The 18,073-nt window shown below is 40.4% G+C and overlaps 1 protein-coding gene across 1 annotated transcript in view; it reads left to right on the top strand.

The window, feature by feature from the left end:
- Positions 1-610: 610 nt before the first annotated feature.
- The window catches only part of LOC140492288 (protocadherin Fat 4-like), a 38,715-nt gene continuing 21,252 nt past the window's right edge, over positions 611-18,073 (top strand). Inside the window, exons 1-5 of the mRNA XM_072591241.1 lie at positions 611-2,949; positions 3,346-3,582; positions 11,284-11,378; positions 11,671-14,069; positions 14,703-14,756. Coding sequence (XP_072447342.1) covers positions 611-2,949; positions 3,346-3,582; positions 11,284-11,378; positions 11,671-14,069; positions 14,703-14,756 — 5,124 coding nt within the window. The remainder of the gene's footprint in view (positions 2,950-3,345; positions 3,583-11,283; positions 11,379-11,670; positions 14,070-14,702; positions 14,757-18,073) is intronic.

Below are 18,073 nucleotides of genomic sequence, written 5' to 3'. Positions count from 1 at the left end.
AGTAGCTGAATCATAAGTTAAGCAATAATGACACACAATTGGGGCAGATGGCACATGTTCTTTTATTCTCATCACCCCTGTGATAGGTGACTTGTTGTCATTTGGACCTAGATATCACTTCGTGAACGTGGAGAAACAATACAGCGAAATACGTCTTAAAATATTTTTTATTGTACAACAATAAATCTAGGCATTCGCATTCACTTCAAACTCTCAGCTTTAAGAAATCAAAGGTAACTTGATTGGTCGAATTGAAACACGAATCAGAAGCTGAGATGTGATTGGGGATCCGGACAGCCTCTTCACTACCCAGACGCCATCACGTCCGATCAGACACACAGTAAAATTGGATAGCAAGCAGCTCGGCAGAAATTGTTCCCGAATCGACTGGTCACGTAGACCAAGTAAAAGACTGAAATGATATAATCCTACCGATTCGTTAAAGGTCCAGGTACTTAATGCATCGCAGTTGCTTTCGATCTGAAACCATTGACATAACGATAAAGAGAATAATTGATGCCGTGGTTACATACAGAAATAAGGGGAATGTTTGACTCTGGAAATGAGATATAAAATATATTGGCTTCTAAAATGCGAATTCTTATACTGTATGTTCGCTGCTTGGAATCTAGTGTTTGGACAGATTCGTTATTTGATTCCTGAAGAACTGCAACTCGGCGCCTTTGTTGGGAATATCGCTGAGGATCTCAGCTTGGATATAAAGCAGCTCTCGGCTCGCAATTTGCGGATAGTAGCCGTGCCCAAGAAACAATATGTGGATATAAATTTGGACACTGGCATTTTAATTGTAACGAAATCAATTGACAGAGAAGAGATTTGCGGACAGAGCCTCAGTTGTACCCTAAATTTGGACGTTTTCCTGGAAAATCCTTTAAAGCTGCACCAGATTACAGTGGAGATTCTCGATATAAATGACAATGCTCCTAGTTTCCCAAATGCACAATTCCGCCTTGACATCTCAGAGCGTTCTATTCCAGGAACGCGTTTTCCACTCGAGCCCGCGCACGATCTGGATGTTGGAACCAACTCTGTGCAAAACTACGAGCTCTTTCCGAACGATTATTTTGTTCTCGATGTGCAAATGCGCAGTGGCAATGTAAAATCGCCAGTATTGGTGCTGCAGAGTTCCTTGGATAGAGAAACAGAAACCAGCCACAGGTTAACGTTGATAGCGAAGGATGGTGGTGTCCCTGTCAGATCGGGCACGGCTCAGGTCACGATAATCGTTAACGATGCAAACGACAATGCTCCTGTCTTCCCGCAGTCAGTTTACAGAGTCAGTCTGTTGGAGAGTGCAGCCTCAGGAACGCAGGTAATCATATTAAATGCCACTGACTTGGACGATGGTACCAACGGAGAGATAAACTACTCGTTTGGTAGCCACACTTCAACTAGAGTTCGGGAACTGTTTGGCGTGGATTCTAAAACGGGTGAAATCAGAGTGAAACAGAAGTTGGACTATGAAGAAAATAGTGTCTTGGAGTTAAATATTCAAGCAACGGACGGAGGTTCAGACGCGATGTCGGGGCACTGTGATGTTTTGGTAAATATTATTGATGTGAATGATAACCCCCCTGACATGACTTTAACATCTTTGTCAAGTATAATCTCGGAAGATGCGCCAGTTGGGACATCAGTCGCTCTGTTCGCTGTGGCAGATAAAGATTCGGACAGAAACGGGCAGGTACAATGTCGCATTTCAAATAAGCTTCCATTTAAACTGGATTCATCTTTAAAGAATTATTATGGAATAATTGTTCATCATTCACTAGATCGTGAAACTATTTCCACATTTGACGTTACAGTAACATGCACAGATTTCGGGAATCCTCCTCTTTCATCCCAGAAAACCATTCGAGTGGAGGTTTCCGATATAAATGACAACGCGCCGCATTTCAGGAAATCTTTATTTACAGCAAACGTAATGGAGAATAATGATATAGGCGCTTCTATATTTTCCATTACAGCCTTTGATGCTGATATTGGCGTGAACGCGCGACTGAAATACTCTATCCTGGATTCGCTCATTCAGAACGTCTCTGTGTTCAATTACGTCTCCATTAAATCGGACACTGGCGTCATATTTGCACAGAGAGCTTTCGACTACGAGGAATTGAAAAACTTTCAGTTTCAAGCTCAGGTCATGGACTCTGGGACGCCATCACTCGCAAATAACGTTTCAGTGGATGTTATTATCCTCGATCAGAATGACAATGCTCCAGTCATTGTGCAGCCATTAGTCGAATTTGGGTCGACAGCAGGAGAGACAATTTCCAGGTTTGCAGAACCAGGGTCTTTGGTGGCCAAGGTATCCGCCACTGACGCTGACGCCGGTCAGAACGCTCGCCTTTCTTATTCGATTTTTCAAGCTACCCAGCATAATCTTTTTACTATTTCACCAGACTCTGGGGAGATTTGGACAATCCGTCGTATCGTTTCTCGAGATGCCTCAAAGCAAAGGTTGGTGATTCTGGTAAAAGATAATGGATCACCATCTCTTTCTGCCTCAGTCACCATTATCTTATCTGTGATTGGTGGAGAAGCTGATACATTCTCCAGCGTCAGTGGCTCATCTGAAAATCCTGGGTTCAGTCCTGATCTGAGCCTTTCCTTGGTCATCGCATTAGGAACCATTTCTAGCATTTTTCTCTTCATTTTAATTATCCTCGCTGTGAAGGTTCATAAAAGCAGGAATTCCTTAAGTGCTCAGCACTGTTCCCTGGGTGTTTGTTGTTGCGTTAAAACCAGACATTCTCTGAATGGAATTCAAAAGGCTAGTAGAAACATACAGATACCCTCAAATTATGTTGAGGTTTTTGGTGGTGACCCACTTTCTCAAAGTTTTCGCTATGAGTCATGTTCAACGTTACAGTCAACGAGGCCAGACTACATCACGCCCAGCAGTTACAGGTCATCCACTGACAAAAAGTATGTTGTGAGTGGTTATATTGGGAAACAGGATCCAAAGCTGCTGAATGCTGAGAAGATTAGCAACCCTTTGAACCATGAGGTGAGCCACTTCAAAAATCGGAATATGATCCTGGCAGCTTTGATTTGTTTTTGTTTCTGTTTTTTCACGCAACCTGAACATCATTATTTGGCGAACATTATTGTATAGCTCCAGTTGTCCGGAAGAAAGTAGTTTCCAAGTGCCTTCCTCAACTGACATCTTCCAGGTTGCATTGGTGCATACAATCTGTACGTAATAAGGAAATCCTCCAAATTGATTCCACTACATTTTTGGCCCATGTTTTATTTCCATGTCAGGACAGTCTGTGACATGTAAAGTTGCTTTTCTTGCATCCACTATTCTTAACCTTCTAGGTGTTACTTGTCGTACATTTGCAATGCATATCACAGCAAGTTTGGTAAGTTGCAGCAGTGCATCTTGTACATGATGGTGGAAAGAGTAGACATTGATGATATTGAAGATGTTATGTGTTATGCCAGTGAAACTGGCTGCTTTGGCCTGGATGTTGTTAATTATCTTGAGTGTTGCTGGATATCCAAGCAAATAGAGCTTATTCCATCGCCGTCCTACTTTGTGTCTTCCATATTCAGGTATGTCTGGGGAGTCAGGTGATGTGGTACCTGGTCTAAATTACTGTTTTCTAATTATTTCTTATAGCCACCATACTTTTCCAATTCTGGTTTTCAGTTAGCTCAGTGGGCTGGATGGTAGGTTGTTCCATTCCTGCATTGGTTGAGGATACCATGAAGGATTCTCCTTTTTGACCTTTCCATCAACTGAGGTGTGTTGATCCTCAGGTTAAAACACCACCACTCATCCCTCCCTTATAAAAGGCAAATGGTCAGAAGAGCTATGGCAATTTTACCTTTTACCATTTCAATTTCTGGTCGTTTGTTAAACAACAAGTAGTTGATCTTTGCACAAAAAAAGGAAATGCATCACTTGTAGATGATATGAGTCCTTATTTAACTGATATAGATAGTTTCTTGCATAACAACAATTTCTTTCCACATTTCCTGATTAATGGTGGTATCTCCAGAGTTTTTGTTTGTTTTAATTTACTCATGAGACATGAGTGTCGCTGACTGACCAGAATTTATTGTGTGTCCCTATTTGCCCAGATGAGGTGCTAGCGAACAGCCTTCTTAAACTACAGCAGTCCTTATGCTGTAGTTTGACCCACAATGCCATGATGGAGGAATTTCAGGAGTTTGACCCAGCAATAAGCAATATATTTCCAAGTCAGGGTGGTGAGTGGGTCGGAGACGAACTTAAAGATGGTGGTGTCCCCGTGTATCTACCACCCTTATCCTTTTTGCATTGGAGAGGTTTTGGGTTTGGAGGTGTTTTGTGAGGATCTTTGGTGAATTTCTGCAGCCCCTCGAGTCGTACACTCTACTGACACTGAGCATTGGTGGTGGAAGGACTGGATCCTTGTGCGTGTGGTGCTACTTAAGTGGGCTGTTTGCCCTTGATGGTGTCAAGAGGTTTGAGTGTTCTTAAGGTCGCACCCATTGAACCAAGTGTGAAGTATTCTATCAAACTGCTGACCTGTGTCTTGTAGGTAGTGGACAGGCATTGAGGAGTCAGTAGATGTTTTACTCCTCGCAATATTCTTAGCCTCTGACTTTGCTCTTGTTTACAATTTATAATTTACAATCTAAAATTTACAATTTTACAAGAAGGATATTATTAAGCTGGAGAGAGTTCAGGAGAGATTTACCAGGATGATGCCACGAATGGAGGAGATGGATAGGCTGGGATTTTGTTCTATGAAACATGAGAGGTTGAGTAGTGACCTCATGAAAAGCTATCAAATCTTGAGGGGTATAGATAAAGTAAATGGCAGGTGTCTTTGCCCTAGCATGGGAGATTTCAAGACCACGGGGCATATTTTTATGGTGAGAGGGGAAATATTTTACAAAGACATGAGGACTGACGTTTTAACACAGAAAGTGGTTTCTGTGTGAAATGAACTTCCAGAGGAAGTGATGGATACGAGTACAGTTACAAAATTTAAAGGATATTTGGATGAGTACATGAATACGAAATGTTTGCAGGGGTACAGGTCAAGTAGAGGCAAGTGGGACTAGTTTAATTTGTGATCATAGACGGCGAGGAATGTCTCCATGGAAAGCTCTGTTTCAGTGCTGCATGAATCTATGACACGACTTGTGATTAAATTTAATTCCAGTAAGTTCAGAAGTCTTTTTTTAGCCAGTTACTCTGTGGTCGACATCGTTTTGAGATTCTTCTTAAGTATATAGTTGCTTATCTATTAGCATTGAAAATGTGGATGGCAAAGAGCAAAGAACAGTGCAGCACAGGAACAAACCATTAGGCTCTCCATGATGGCACCAAAACATGATGACTTTTAAAACTAAAACGCTTTTTCCTGTATATGATCTATATCCACCTGTTCACTCCCTACTCACATATCTCAACATGTCTCTTAAATCTTGTTTTTGTGCCCGCATCCATCATATCCTCTGATAGCTCATTACAGATACTTATCATCCTCTGTTTAAAAACCTGTTTTTCTCATCTCCATTACACTTACCCTGTTTTACCTGAAACCTGTGTTCCCTAGTAATTGACAGTTCTTCCTTTGGGAAAACACCCTGACTATCCAATCAATGCCTCGATCATATATGCAGTAACTGTTCAGCAGAGATCTCTCTGTTTTGATGCACCGAAAGAAGTACAGCGGATTACAGTACTCACCCGAGGTTGCAAAGTAGTTATATAATCATTGGATTTGAAATAGGTCCAAACAAAGAGGATTTGAACTTGCTGAGGGCTCTGAAAGAAACTTGTGCAAAATCAATAAATCATCTTGATAGTTTTTCATTATGTCGTGCATAATGCACTGAACAGTAAATCTTGTATATATGGTGAGTAATATTATGAATCGAGAGGCTATGCCATGTACTTGCAAACTGTTTAGAATACAAACTTGACGAAGCCTGTTTCCCCACCTAAAACATGACGCCCACTCTCCCTCTAAACCCAACTCTTATCCCAACCCCATGCAAAATACTAAACCAGCCATAATCCATCTTGCATTAGACACTGAAGTTGTACTTAAATAAAATCGAAACGCGAGTTAGGAACTCAGCAGATCAGATTGCAGCTGAGGAGAGAGAAACAGAATTCATGCTTTGAATCCTGTATGACCCCATTAAACATTCTCTTAAAAAACTTAAAAGTTAACTCTGTTTCTCTCTCTGAAGATTCTGCCAGACCTATTCAGTCCTCCAGCACATTTAGTTTTAATTCAGATCTCCACCATCCACAATATTCTACCATAATCTTACTTGTCTACCATTTCTTTACTTCAAGTGATCCTCTTATTGAGTCAAAAAACGTTGTTACCGTGGATGAGTAAATAAGAACAAGTAATTGCTGATAAGTCATTGGTTAAATTCAGTGAAGCACATTTACATGGTGAAGCACCAGAAAATTATTGGATACTGTAATTGTGATTCCAAAGAAATGTGTTAGTAGAAGAAAAAGATAATCCTGATCTGGTTAATCACTATCAGGCATCTCACAAGTAATATTTTTGAAAAGGAAACTAAAATCATAAATGAAATAAAAATATCTAATTTTTAATTTAACAATCACAAATATTAAATTCAACTAAACAAAAAACTGCCAAGTCTTTAGGAAGTGATCTGTACGGTGATTGGTTGAACGTGAGAGCTCCCTGCTGACCAATCAAAAGCTGAAATGTGAGTGGTGATCTCGATTCCTCCCTTCCCTGCTCCCACACAATCAGATACAGTGGCGAATAAATGGCGAAGTGAGGTCTATTTGTGAGGTTTCTGAGGTTATTGAAGTTTTTATGAAAAATAGGAATGTTTGTCAGGAAAATGATTTGTAGGAGCCTGTGTTGTACTGGGGAGGACAAAGTTAAAATCGCACAATATCAGGTTATGGTCCAACAGGTTTATTTGGAAGCATTAGCTTTCAAAGCACTGCTACTTCTTCAGGTGGTTGTCAAGCAGATCCATTAGACAGACAATTTATAGCAAAGGTTTACAGTGTCATGCAAGTAAAATGTTATATTTAACAATCCTTGATTTTTTTTAGAATGGGTTACTGGTTTCAGTTATTATTATTTAAATCACAGAACTTCTTTTAAGTCACATGCTCAAGATAACTTAAGGCTTTATAAAAATAAGGTGACATCTCATCTCAGACAATGCATTAAAGATGTGAGGTCAGAGTCTGCTTGTATCCTAATCTTGAGTCAGACTGGTTCTATTTCCAAAGTGGAATTTACAAAATCTACACACTCTGTCAATGCACACAGTCAACCCTTATAAAATTTTGTAAATTCTACTTTGGAAATAGAACCAGTCTGACTCAAGATTGGGATACAGACAGACTCTGGCCTCACACTTTTAGTGTGTTATCTGAGGTGTGATGTCACTTTTTAAAAAATAAAACCTTAAATTATCTTGAGAATGCGACTTAAAAGAAGTTCTGGGATTTGTATATTAATGAACCGAAACTTGTAACCCATTCTAAAAGATCAAAGACTTAATAACAATTGAGGTTTGTTAAATATATCATCTTACTTGCATGGCACTGTAAACTTTTGCCATAAATTGTCTGTCTTAAGGTTCTGCTTCACAAGCACCTGAAGAAGCAGCAGAACCTCTGGACAATAACCTGGTGTTGTGCGATTTTTAACTTTGTCGGGAAAATCTCAGTGAAGTTGAAGACCTGAATGTATTTTATGCAAATTCTCACACAGCTCGTTGTTAGGGAACAGAATGTATTCCATGGAAATGTGATGGAGACAGTTCGAATTGAGGCCTGCAAGACACATTGGATTTTTTAATAATATGATGTGCAGGTGTGTGGGGAAAAGGCAGGAAATTGACACTAGTTAATTTAGCTGGAGTAGACAAAAGAGACAGTGCAAGTGCAATAGATTGGATTTTCTCATTCTGCATTGTCATAATTTTGTGATTCTTTGATAACGTTACTGAAACTATTCAGCCAACATTTCAATACATTACAGATGAGACTTGGTTTGGATTTTGAGACTCAAAGAACTGATGGTAGTTGATCTCTAGCATATGCAAACTGGAATTGTTGCATAAAACTGTGATCATTTTGCCAATGCACAAAACTATTTGATCGATTTAGGAATGGTTACTCTAAAAATGCTGACTTTAAATCATTACAACTGTGGGATTGACATTATTTCAGCCAGGAAGTGGCAACTCAGTTTGCAGTAGATACCTGAACCTCCTAGTCTCTTGTCAGGAAAGGAATTCATGTGCTTGCACAGGTTATTTACATGTTCAGACTTCACAAGGCGCTTACATTTCACGACAGAGTTTGAAGAGCAAAGAGAACACGTCCTACTCATTTGTTAGAACACAACAGATGGACTTTACGGAGCCAGTCTTAAATCCCTTGTTTTTAAAAATCTTTTCTGAATTACATGAGCACACTTTATTTGTGTAAGTATATTTTTCTGTGAGCTAGAATTCGATGGACAGTCAGTTAGCTGAAAGGAAGATCCTTATTTTCATGGTGGTATTTTACAATGAGAAAATTTGTTTGAAGATATACCGTCATACAACATAGCAACATGCCCCTCGGTCGAACACTTCTATCCCGACCAGGTTTCCTAACCTGAATTGCATTTGGCCAATGTCCCCCTAAATCTTTCCTATCCATGTAACTGTACAGACTGAAAATATCTAATTTGGAAATTAAATATGTGTACCCATGTATCATAAATTACAAGAAGTAAGTAAACCGGGAATGATTAAACCATAAATGATCATAAATCAAACACTGGATGCAGGAAAATAAAAATAAAATGGAAACTAAGAACTAGGCTATTTGGGCCTTCAAATCTGCTCTACGATCCAACATGTTCATGTCAAATCTTTTATCTCAAATCTTTTATCTCCTTTCTCCACAATCCCCTTGGTATGTTTCAAATGTAAAGGTTATCTAATGCTTTCTGAAATATGTGCAATCAAATGGCCTCCCCAGTCTTTTATGGTAGAGAATGCCATTGTCTCACGACCATTTCAATGAAGTGGAATGGCAGAGTGGCTCAGTGATTAGCACTGCTGCCTCACAGTGCCAGGGACCCAGCTTGAGTTCCAGCTTCAGGCAACTGTCTGAGTGGAGTTTGCACATTTTCCCAGCATCTGTGCACATATCTGCTGGGTGGTCCGATTTGTTCCCATTGTATAAAGATGTGCAAATGAGGTGGACTGGCCATGCTAAAGTAGCTGGCGTGTTCAGGCATGCACAGGTCAGGTACAACAGCTGTGGGCAATGTGGTGTTATGGGACTGGAGTAGGAGGATGGATCTGGGTGGGATGCTGTTCAGAGGGTTGGCGTAGACTTGTGGTCCGGGTGGCCTGTTTCCACATTGTGGAAATTCTTCTCGATTCAGTCAATGTTTCTGCATCTCAGTCTTAACCTCGTATCCTGAGACTATGACCCCTAGTTCTGGACATCCCAACTCGAGAAACCATCTTTACTTTACGCAGTCTGACCAGCCTGTTAGAATTTGCATGTTTCAGTCAAATCTCCTCTCATCTTTATAAGCCCTCCTGATTACACAGCCAGTCGAAATATCTCATAGGGCGATCCTGCCATCCACAATATTGGCTGAGTGAACCTCTTCCACAATCCCTCTGTCGTAAGGTATCCCCATTTCTGAGTGCATACCATATTAAACTCAAAGACAAAATACACCCTGCATGACTACTTTCATTGGCGTACAATAACACCAGATTGTTTTGTATATTTGCACCTAGATGTCTTCTTGCATCCTTCTCATGAATCATAATCCCACTCAGATTTGTCTTACATTACAATGGGTTCCCTCATCCAGCTCATAATTACTTGCCATATATAGATGGGGCCCAAACACCAATCCTTGCAGTACCCTAATATTCACTCCCTGCCACTGAGAAAAGAAAACACTTTTATCATTGTCCTTTTTATTGTCTATTGACCAATTTTCAGTCCATGAAATTTATTGACCTGCATCATATGTAATTTGTTTTTGCCTAATAAACTCATTTATGGGCTTTTACCTGGTTGATTACTCAACACCATATATGTATGAATTGAGCCAACTGAAAACTTGCATCTGTGCGCATTTGAATGTGAATCATTTCGAATCCTGACAAATCAATATGCTGGCATTCTTCAAATCCATTGCTTGAGCAGCTCTGAAATGGTTGTACTGATCAAAAATACATTTTGTGCCTTCAAAATACAATACTGTCCCAGAATTTTGTATACTTTCAAACAGTAGATGAAAATACACGTATCATTCAGCTTAGAAAACAATGTTTCACATATGTGTGCCTTTAGTATTTTGATAGTGACAGATGACCTTAAAAATAACACACTATTTAACTTGGACCAATGTGGAAGACATAAGGAAGGAACACATAGTTCTGCAAATTATTCTCCATAATCATTTGTGGCTCAAGATTGGACTTTTTTCCACAGATTAGTATATGCATTGCGCACACAATGGAAAGTAATACAACTGAAACTGGGTAGTTATATGGAGTCCGGAAATGGAAAAGAAAATGTAATCATGACACGGTGGCACAGTGGTTAGCACTGTTGCCTCACAGTGCCAGTGAACCGGATATGATTCCATCCTCGTGTGACTGTCTGTGTGGAATTTACGCAATGTCCCCATTTCTGCATGTATTTCCTCTGGGTGCTCCAGCTGCCTCCCACAATCCAAAGACGTGCAGGTTAGTTGAATTGGCCATAAAAATTACCCACAGTGTTGAGGGATATGTGGGTTAGGTGCATTAGTCATGGGTAAATGAAGTGTGATAGGGTAGACCAATAGGTCAGGGTTGGTGACTCTTCAGTGTGTTGGTGTGGACTTTTGGGCCAAATGGCCTGCTTCCACACTGAAGGGATTCTATTGTCTCATTACCAAGGAGAGTGATAAAGTTATTTTGTGTTTTTATAGTGAGAAATACGTAAATTGGGAACTGAATTCAATAACAGAACAATCGTAGCTGAATTAATAAGTAATTAATACTAAAAAATAAATGAGACAGATCGAACTTTTTTAATTCTTATTTCATCTGTCCTGTGTATTATGTTGTGATGTGGTCCGAACTAATACTTTGGGAACAGGGAGAAACAATACCGGAACGTACTTAAAATATTTTTCATTGTACAACAATAAATCGAGGCATTGTACTCACTTCAGAATGCCCAGCTTTAAGAAATCAACGATAATTTGATTGGTCGAATTTAAGCATGCCGCTATTCACCAATCAGAACCTGAGATGTGATTGGGGATCCGGACAGCCCCTTCACTACCCAGACGCCATCACGTCTGATCAGACACACTGTAAAATTGGATAGCAAGCAGCTACGTAGGAATTGCTCACCAATCGACTGAATATATTCAACAAAGAAGAACTAAATCATATAATCCCAGCGATTCAGGAAACACCCAGGTATTTACTACGTCGTAGTAGCTTTCAATGTAAAAAAACATTGATACAACTCAAAAGAGAATAATTAATGCTGTGGGTACAGACTGAAATAAAGGGAATGTTTGACCCTGGAAATGAGATATAAAATATATTGGCTTCTAAAATGCCAATTCTTGTACTGCATGTTCTCTTCTTGGAATCTAGTGTTTGGACAGATTCGTTATTTGATTCCTGAAGAACTGCAACTCGGCGCCTTTGTTGGGAATATCGCTGAGGATCTCAGCTTGGATATAAAGCAGCTCTCAGCTCGCAATTTGCGGATCGTAGCTGTGCCCAAGAAACAATATGTGGATATAAATTTGGACACTGGCATTTTAATTGTGACGAAAACAATTGATAGAGAAGAGATTTGCGGACCGAGCCTCAGTTGTGCGCTAAGCTTGGACGTTTTCCTTGAAAGCCCTTTAAAGCTGTACCAGGTGACAGTGGAGATTCTCGATGTAAATGACAATGCTCCTAGTTTTCCAAATACACCATTCCACCTAGAAATCTCAGAGCGGTCACTTCCAGGGAGGCGCTTTCAACTCGAGCCCGCGCATGATCTGGATGTCGGAGCTAATTCCGTACAAACCTACGAGCTGCTTCCAAACGATTATTTTATTCTCGATGTGCAAATGCGCGGTGGTAAAGTGAAGTCTCCAGTACTGGTTCTGCAAAGATCTTTGGACAGAGAAACGGAATCCAGCTACAGGTTGACGCTGATAGCCAAGGATGGTGGAGTCCCTATCAGATCGGGTACGGCTCAGGTCACAATTGTTGTAAACGATACGAACGACAATGCTCCTGTCTTCCCGCAGTCAGTTTACAGAGTCAGTCTATTGGAGAATGCAGCCAAAGGAACGCACGTAATCCTATTAAATGCCACTGACTTGGACAGTGGTGTCAATGGAGAGATAAACTATTCCTTTGGTCGGTACACTTCAGCTCGAGTTCGGGAAATGTTTACCCTGAATTCCAGAACTGGTGAAATCAGCGTGAAAGGCAAGTTGGACTATGAAGAAAACGACGCCTTTGAAATTAACATACAAGCTACAGACGGAGGTCCTGACGCTATGTCGGGGCACTGTGAGGTTTTAGTAAATATTATTGATGTGAATGACAATCCACCTGAAGTGACTTTGACTTCTTTATCGAGTATAATCTCAGAAGCTGCGCCTGTCGAGACTGTAGTCGCTCTGTTCACTGCAGCAGATAAAGATTCAGGCACCAACGGGCAGGTAGAATGTCAGATTTCAAATAGACTACCATTTAAACTGGATTCCTCTTTAAAGAATTATTATGGAATACTTGTTCATCGTCCACTGGATCGTGAAAACACCGCCAAGTATGACGTTACGATAACATGCACAGATTTCGGGAATCCTCCTCTTTCATCCCAGAAAACCATTCGGGTAGAGGTTTCCGATATAAATGACAATGCGCCCCATTTCAGGCAATCTTTATTTACAACAAACGTTTTGGAAAATAATGCTGTAGGTGCGTCTATATTTTCCATTACAGCCTTTGATGCCGATATTGGAGTGAACGCTCGACTGAAATATTCTATTCTGGAGACTCAAATTCATAACGACTCTGTATTCAATTACATCTCTATTAACTCGGACACTGGTGTCATATTCGCGCAGAGATCTTTTGACTACGAGGAATTGAAAAACTTTCAGTTTCACGCTCAGGTCATGGACTCTGGGACGCCATCACTCGCAAATAATGTTTCAGTGGATGTTATTATTCTCGATCAGAATGACAATGCTCCAGTCATTGTGCAGCCATTAGTCGAATTTGGGTCGACAGCAGGAGAGACAATTTCCAGGTTTGCGGAACCAGGGTCTTTAGTGACCAAGGTATCCGCCACTGACGCTGACGCCGGTCAGAACGCTCGCCTTTCTTATTCGATTTTTCAAGCTACCCAGCATAACCTTTTTACCATTTCACGAGACTCCGGGGAGATTTGGACAATCCGTCGTATCGTTACTCGAGATGCCCCAAAGCAAAGGTTGGTGATTCTGGTAAAAGACAACGGATCACCATCTCTTTCAGCCTCAGTCACCATTATCTTATCTGTGATTGGTGGAGACGCTGAAACATTCTCCAGCGTCAGTAGTTCATCTGAAAATCCCAGTTTCATTCCTGATCTGAGCCTTTCCTTGGTCATCGTATTTGGAACGACTTCTAGCATTTTTCTCGTCATTTTAATTATCCTCGCTGTGAAGATTCATAAAAGCAGGAATCCACCGGGTGGTCAGCACTGTTCTCTGGGCGTTTGTTGTTGCCTTCAAACCAGACATTCTCTGAATGGAATTCAAAAGGCTAGTAGAAACATACAGATTCCCCCAAATTACGTTGAGGTATTTGGTGGTGACCCACTTTCTCAGAGTTTCCGCTATGAGTCGTGCTCAACGTTGCAGTCCACGCGGCCAGACTACATAACGCCCAACACTTACAGGTCATCCACGGACAAAAAGTATGCCCAGAATGATTGTATTGGGAAACAGGATCCACAGTTGCTGCATACTGAGAAGATCAGCAATCCTTTGAATAATAAGGTGAGCCACTTCGAAAATGGGAATAAGGTCCTGGCAGCTTTGATTTGTTTTTTTTTCAAGCACGTGAGCATCAATGTTTGGCGAACATTATTGTATAGCTCCAGTTGTCCTGAAAAAAGTAGTTTCCAAGTGCCTTCCTCAACTGACATCTTCCAGGTTGCATTGGTGCATTCATTCAGTATTTAAAAAGGAAATCCTCCAAATTGATTCCACTACATTTTTGGCCCATGTTTTAATTCCAGGCCAGGATCAGTCTGTGTCATGTAAAGTTGCTTTTCTTGCATCCACTATTCTTATCCTTCTTGATGCTACTTGTCTTGCATTTGCAATGAATATCACAGCAGTTTTGGTAAGTTGCTGCGGTGCATCTAGTACATGTTACACTCTGCTGCCACAATGCATTGATGGTGAAAAGAGTAGATATTGAAGATATTATGTGTTATGCCAGTGAAAAGGCTGCTCTGTCCTTGATGTCGTTAAATATCTTGAATGTTGTTGGATATGCATATCTCCAAGCAAATAGAGTTCATTCTATCGCAGTCCTAATTTGTGATTTCCATATTCAGTCGTGCCTGGTGAGTCAGGTGATATTGTATCTGTTGTGAATTACGGTTTTCTAATTATTTCTTGTAGCCACCAAACCTTGCAAATTTCGGTTTTCAGTTAGCTCAGTTGGCTGGACGGCAGGTTTGAAATGCAAAGCAACACCAGGAGGTGTTTAATTCCTGCATTGGTTGAGGTTACCATGACGGATTCTCCTTTTTGACTGCTCCCTCAACTGAGGTGTGGTGTTTATCAGGTTAAAACACCACCACTCATTCCTCCCTCATCAGAGGCAAATGATCAGTAGGGCTATGGCAACTTGCGTCTTGTAGATAGTGGACAGGCATTGGGGAGTCAGTAAGTGTGTTATTCCTCACAATATTCTTAGCCTCTGACCCTGCTCTTGTTTACAATCTATAATTTACAATCATCTTTGTACAAGAAGGATATTATTAAGCTAGAGAGTTCAGGAGAGGTTTACTAGGACGATGCCACGACTGAAGGGTTTAAATTGGAAGAAAAGGATGGATGGCCTGGGAATTTGTTCTATGGAACATCAGAGGTTGAGGAGTGACTTTATGAAGGGTTATCAAACCTTGATGGGTATAGATAAGGTAAATGGCAAGTGTCTTTGTCCTAGCATGGGAGATTTGAAGACCACGGGGTATATTTTTATGATGAGAGGGGAAATATTTTACAAAGATATGAGGACTGACGTTTTAACACAGAAAGTGGTTTCTGTGTGAAATGAACTTCCAGAGGAAGTGATGGATGCAAGTACTTAAAGGATATTTAGATGAGTACATGAATAAGAAATGTTGGGAGGGGTACAGGTCAAGTAGAGGCAAGTGGGGCTAGTTTAATTTGTGATTATAGACGGCGAGCAATGTCTCTATGGAAAGCTCTGTCAGTTCTGAAGTCTTTTTTTAGCCAGTTACTCTGTGGTCGACATCGTTTTCGGATTCTTCTTAAGTACTTAGTTGCTTATCTATTAGCATTGAAAATGTGGATGACAAAGGTAAAACAGCATAGGAACAAGCCATTTGGTCCACTAAGATGGCACCAAAACATGATGCTTTTTGAAACTAAAACTCTTTTTTCCTTTATACCATCTATATCCACCTGTTCACTCCCTATTCACAGATCTGTCAAGATGTCTCTTAAATCTTGTGTTATTGCCCGCATCCACCATATTCTCTGATAGCTCATTATGGACACGTACCATCCTCTGTTTAAAAACTTGTTTCTCACATCTCCATTATACTTATCCTGTTTTACCTGAAACCTGTATTCCCTACTAATTGACAGTTCTTCCTTTGAGAAAACACCCTAACTATCCAATCGATACCTCATCAACTACCACACTCACTAATCACGTATGCATTAACTGCTGAGCAGAAATCTCTCTGTTTAGATGCACCCAGAGAAGTACAGTGCTCACCAGAGGTTGCAAAGTAGTTATGTAATCGATTGAAGTAGGTGCAAACAAAGAGGGTTTGAACTTGCTGAGGGCTCTGAAAGAAACTTGCGCAAAATCAATGAATCACCTTGATAGTTTTTCATTATGTCCTGCATAATGCACTGAACAGTAAATCTCACTCTTGCATATATGGTGAGTAATAATATGAATTGAGGGGATATGCCGTGTATTTACAAACTGCTTAGAATGCAAACTTGACGAGACCTGTTTACCCACCCATTACAGAATGCCCACTCGCCCTCTAAACCCAACTCTTATTCCAACCTCATGCAAAATACAAAGCCAGACATAATCCATCTTGTATTAGACACTGAAATTACACTTAAATAAAATCGAAATGTGTGATAGAAACTCAGCAGATCTGACTGCATCTGGGGAGAAAGAAACAGAATTAATGCTTTTAATCCATATGACTCCATTAAACATTCCATAAAAAAGTTAAAAGTTAACTCTGTTTCTCTCTCTGAAGATTCTCCCAGACCTATTCCGTTCTCCAGCATGTTTAGTTTTAATTTATGGGCGGCACGGTGGCACAGTGGTTAGCACTGCTGCCTCACAGCGCCAGAGACCCGGGTTCAATTCCCGCCTCAGGCGACTGACTGTGTGGAGTTTGCACGTTCTCCCCGTGTCTGCGTGGGTTTCCTCTGGGTGCTCCGGTTTCCTCCCACAGTCCAAAAGATGTGCAGGGCAGGTGAATTGGCCATTGCTAAATTGCCCGTAGTGTTAGGTAAGGGGTAGATGTAGATGTAGATGTAGGGGTATGGGTGGGTTACGCTTCGGCAGGGCGGTGTGGACTTGTTGGGCCGAAGGGCCTGTTTCCACACTGTAAGTAATCTGATCTAATCTAAAATTCAGATCTCTACCATCCACAATATTCTACCATAATCATACTTCTCTACTATTTCTTTACTTCAAGTGATCCTGTTATTGAGTCAAACAATGTTGCTGCTGTGGATGAGTAAATAAAAAACAGTAATTGTTGATAAGTTGTTGGTTAAATTCAGTGAATCATGTTCAAATGCTGGAGCATCAGAAAATAATTGTATAGTGTGATATGTTGGTCTATAGAAATGTGCTCAGTGGAACAAAAACGGTAATCCTGATCTGGTTATTCACTATTAGGCAACTCGCAAGTTACATTTCTGAAAAGGAAACTAAAATCATAAATGAAATAAAAATATCTCATTTTTAATTTCGCAATGATAAATGCTAAATGCAACTAAAAACATTGCCAAGTCTTTAAGAAGTGGTCTGTTCAGTGATTGGTTGAACGTGAGAGCTCCCTGCTGACCAATCAAAAGCTGAAATGTGAGTGGAGATCTTGACTATCTCCTTCCCTGCTCGCACACAATTCGATACAGTGGTGAATAAATTGTGAAGTGTGGCCTATTTGTGAGGTTTCTGAGGTTGTTGACGTTTTTCAGAAAAATAGGAATGTTTTTTCAGGAAAATGATTTGGACTAGTCTGTGTTGGACTGGGGTGGACACAGTTAAAAATCACACAATACCAGGTTATGTTTATTTGGAAGCACTCGCTTCTGAAGCGCTGCTCCTTCTTCAGGTGGTTGTGAAGCAGAACCATAAGACACACAATTTACAGCAAAGGTTTACAGTGCCATCCAAGTAAAATGATATAATTAACAAATCTCGATTTTTGTTAAGTCTTTGATCTTTTACACTGGGTTACAGGTTTCGGTTCATTAATAAACAAATCCCAGAACATCTTATAAGTAACATTCTCAAGATAACTTAAGGTTTTCTGAACATAAGGTGACACCTTAGCTCAGACAAGGTCAGAGTCTGCCTATATCCTAATCTTGAGTCAGGCTGGTTCTATTTCCAAGTGGAATTTACAAAATCTATACAACCTGAAGACAATGCACACACTCAGCCCTTACAAAATTTTGTAAATTTCATTTTGGAAATATAACCAGTCTGACTCAAGATTGTGATACAGACAGACTCTGACTTCACACTTTTA

The sequence above is a fragment of the Chiloscyllium punctatum genome, chromosome 20 (assembly GCF_047496795.1).
Source record: "Chiloscyllium punctatum isolate Juve2018m chromosome 20, sChiPun1.3, whole genome shotgun sequence".
Lineage (NCBI taxonomy): Eukaryota > Metazoa > Chordata > Chondrichthyes > Orectolobiformes > Hemiscylliidae > Chiloscyllium > Chiloscyllium punctatum.
Note: the sequence above shows the minus strand (reverse complement) of the source record. Positions and strands in the feature narration are given on the sequence as shown.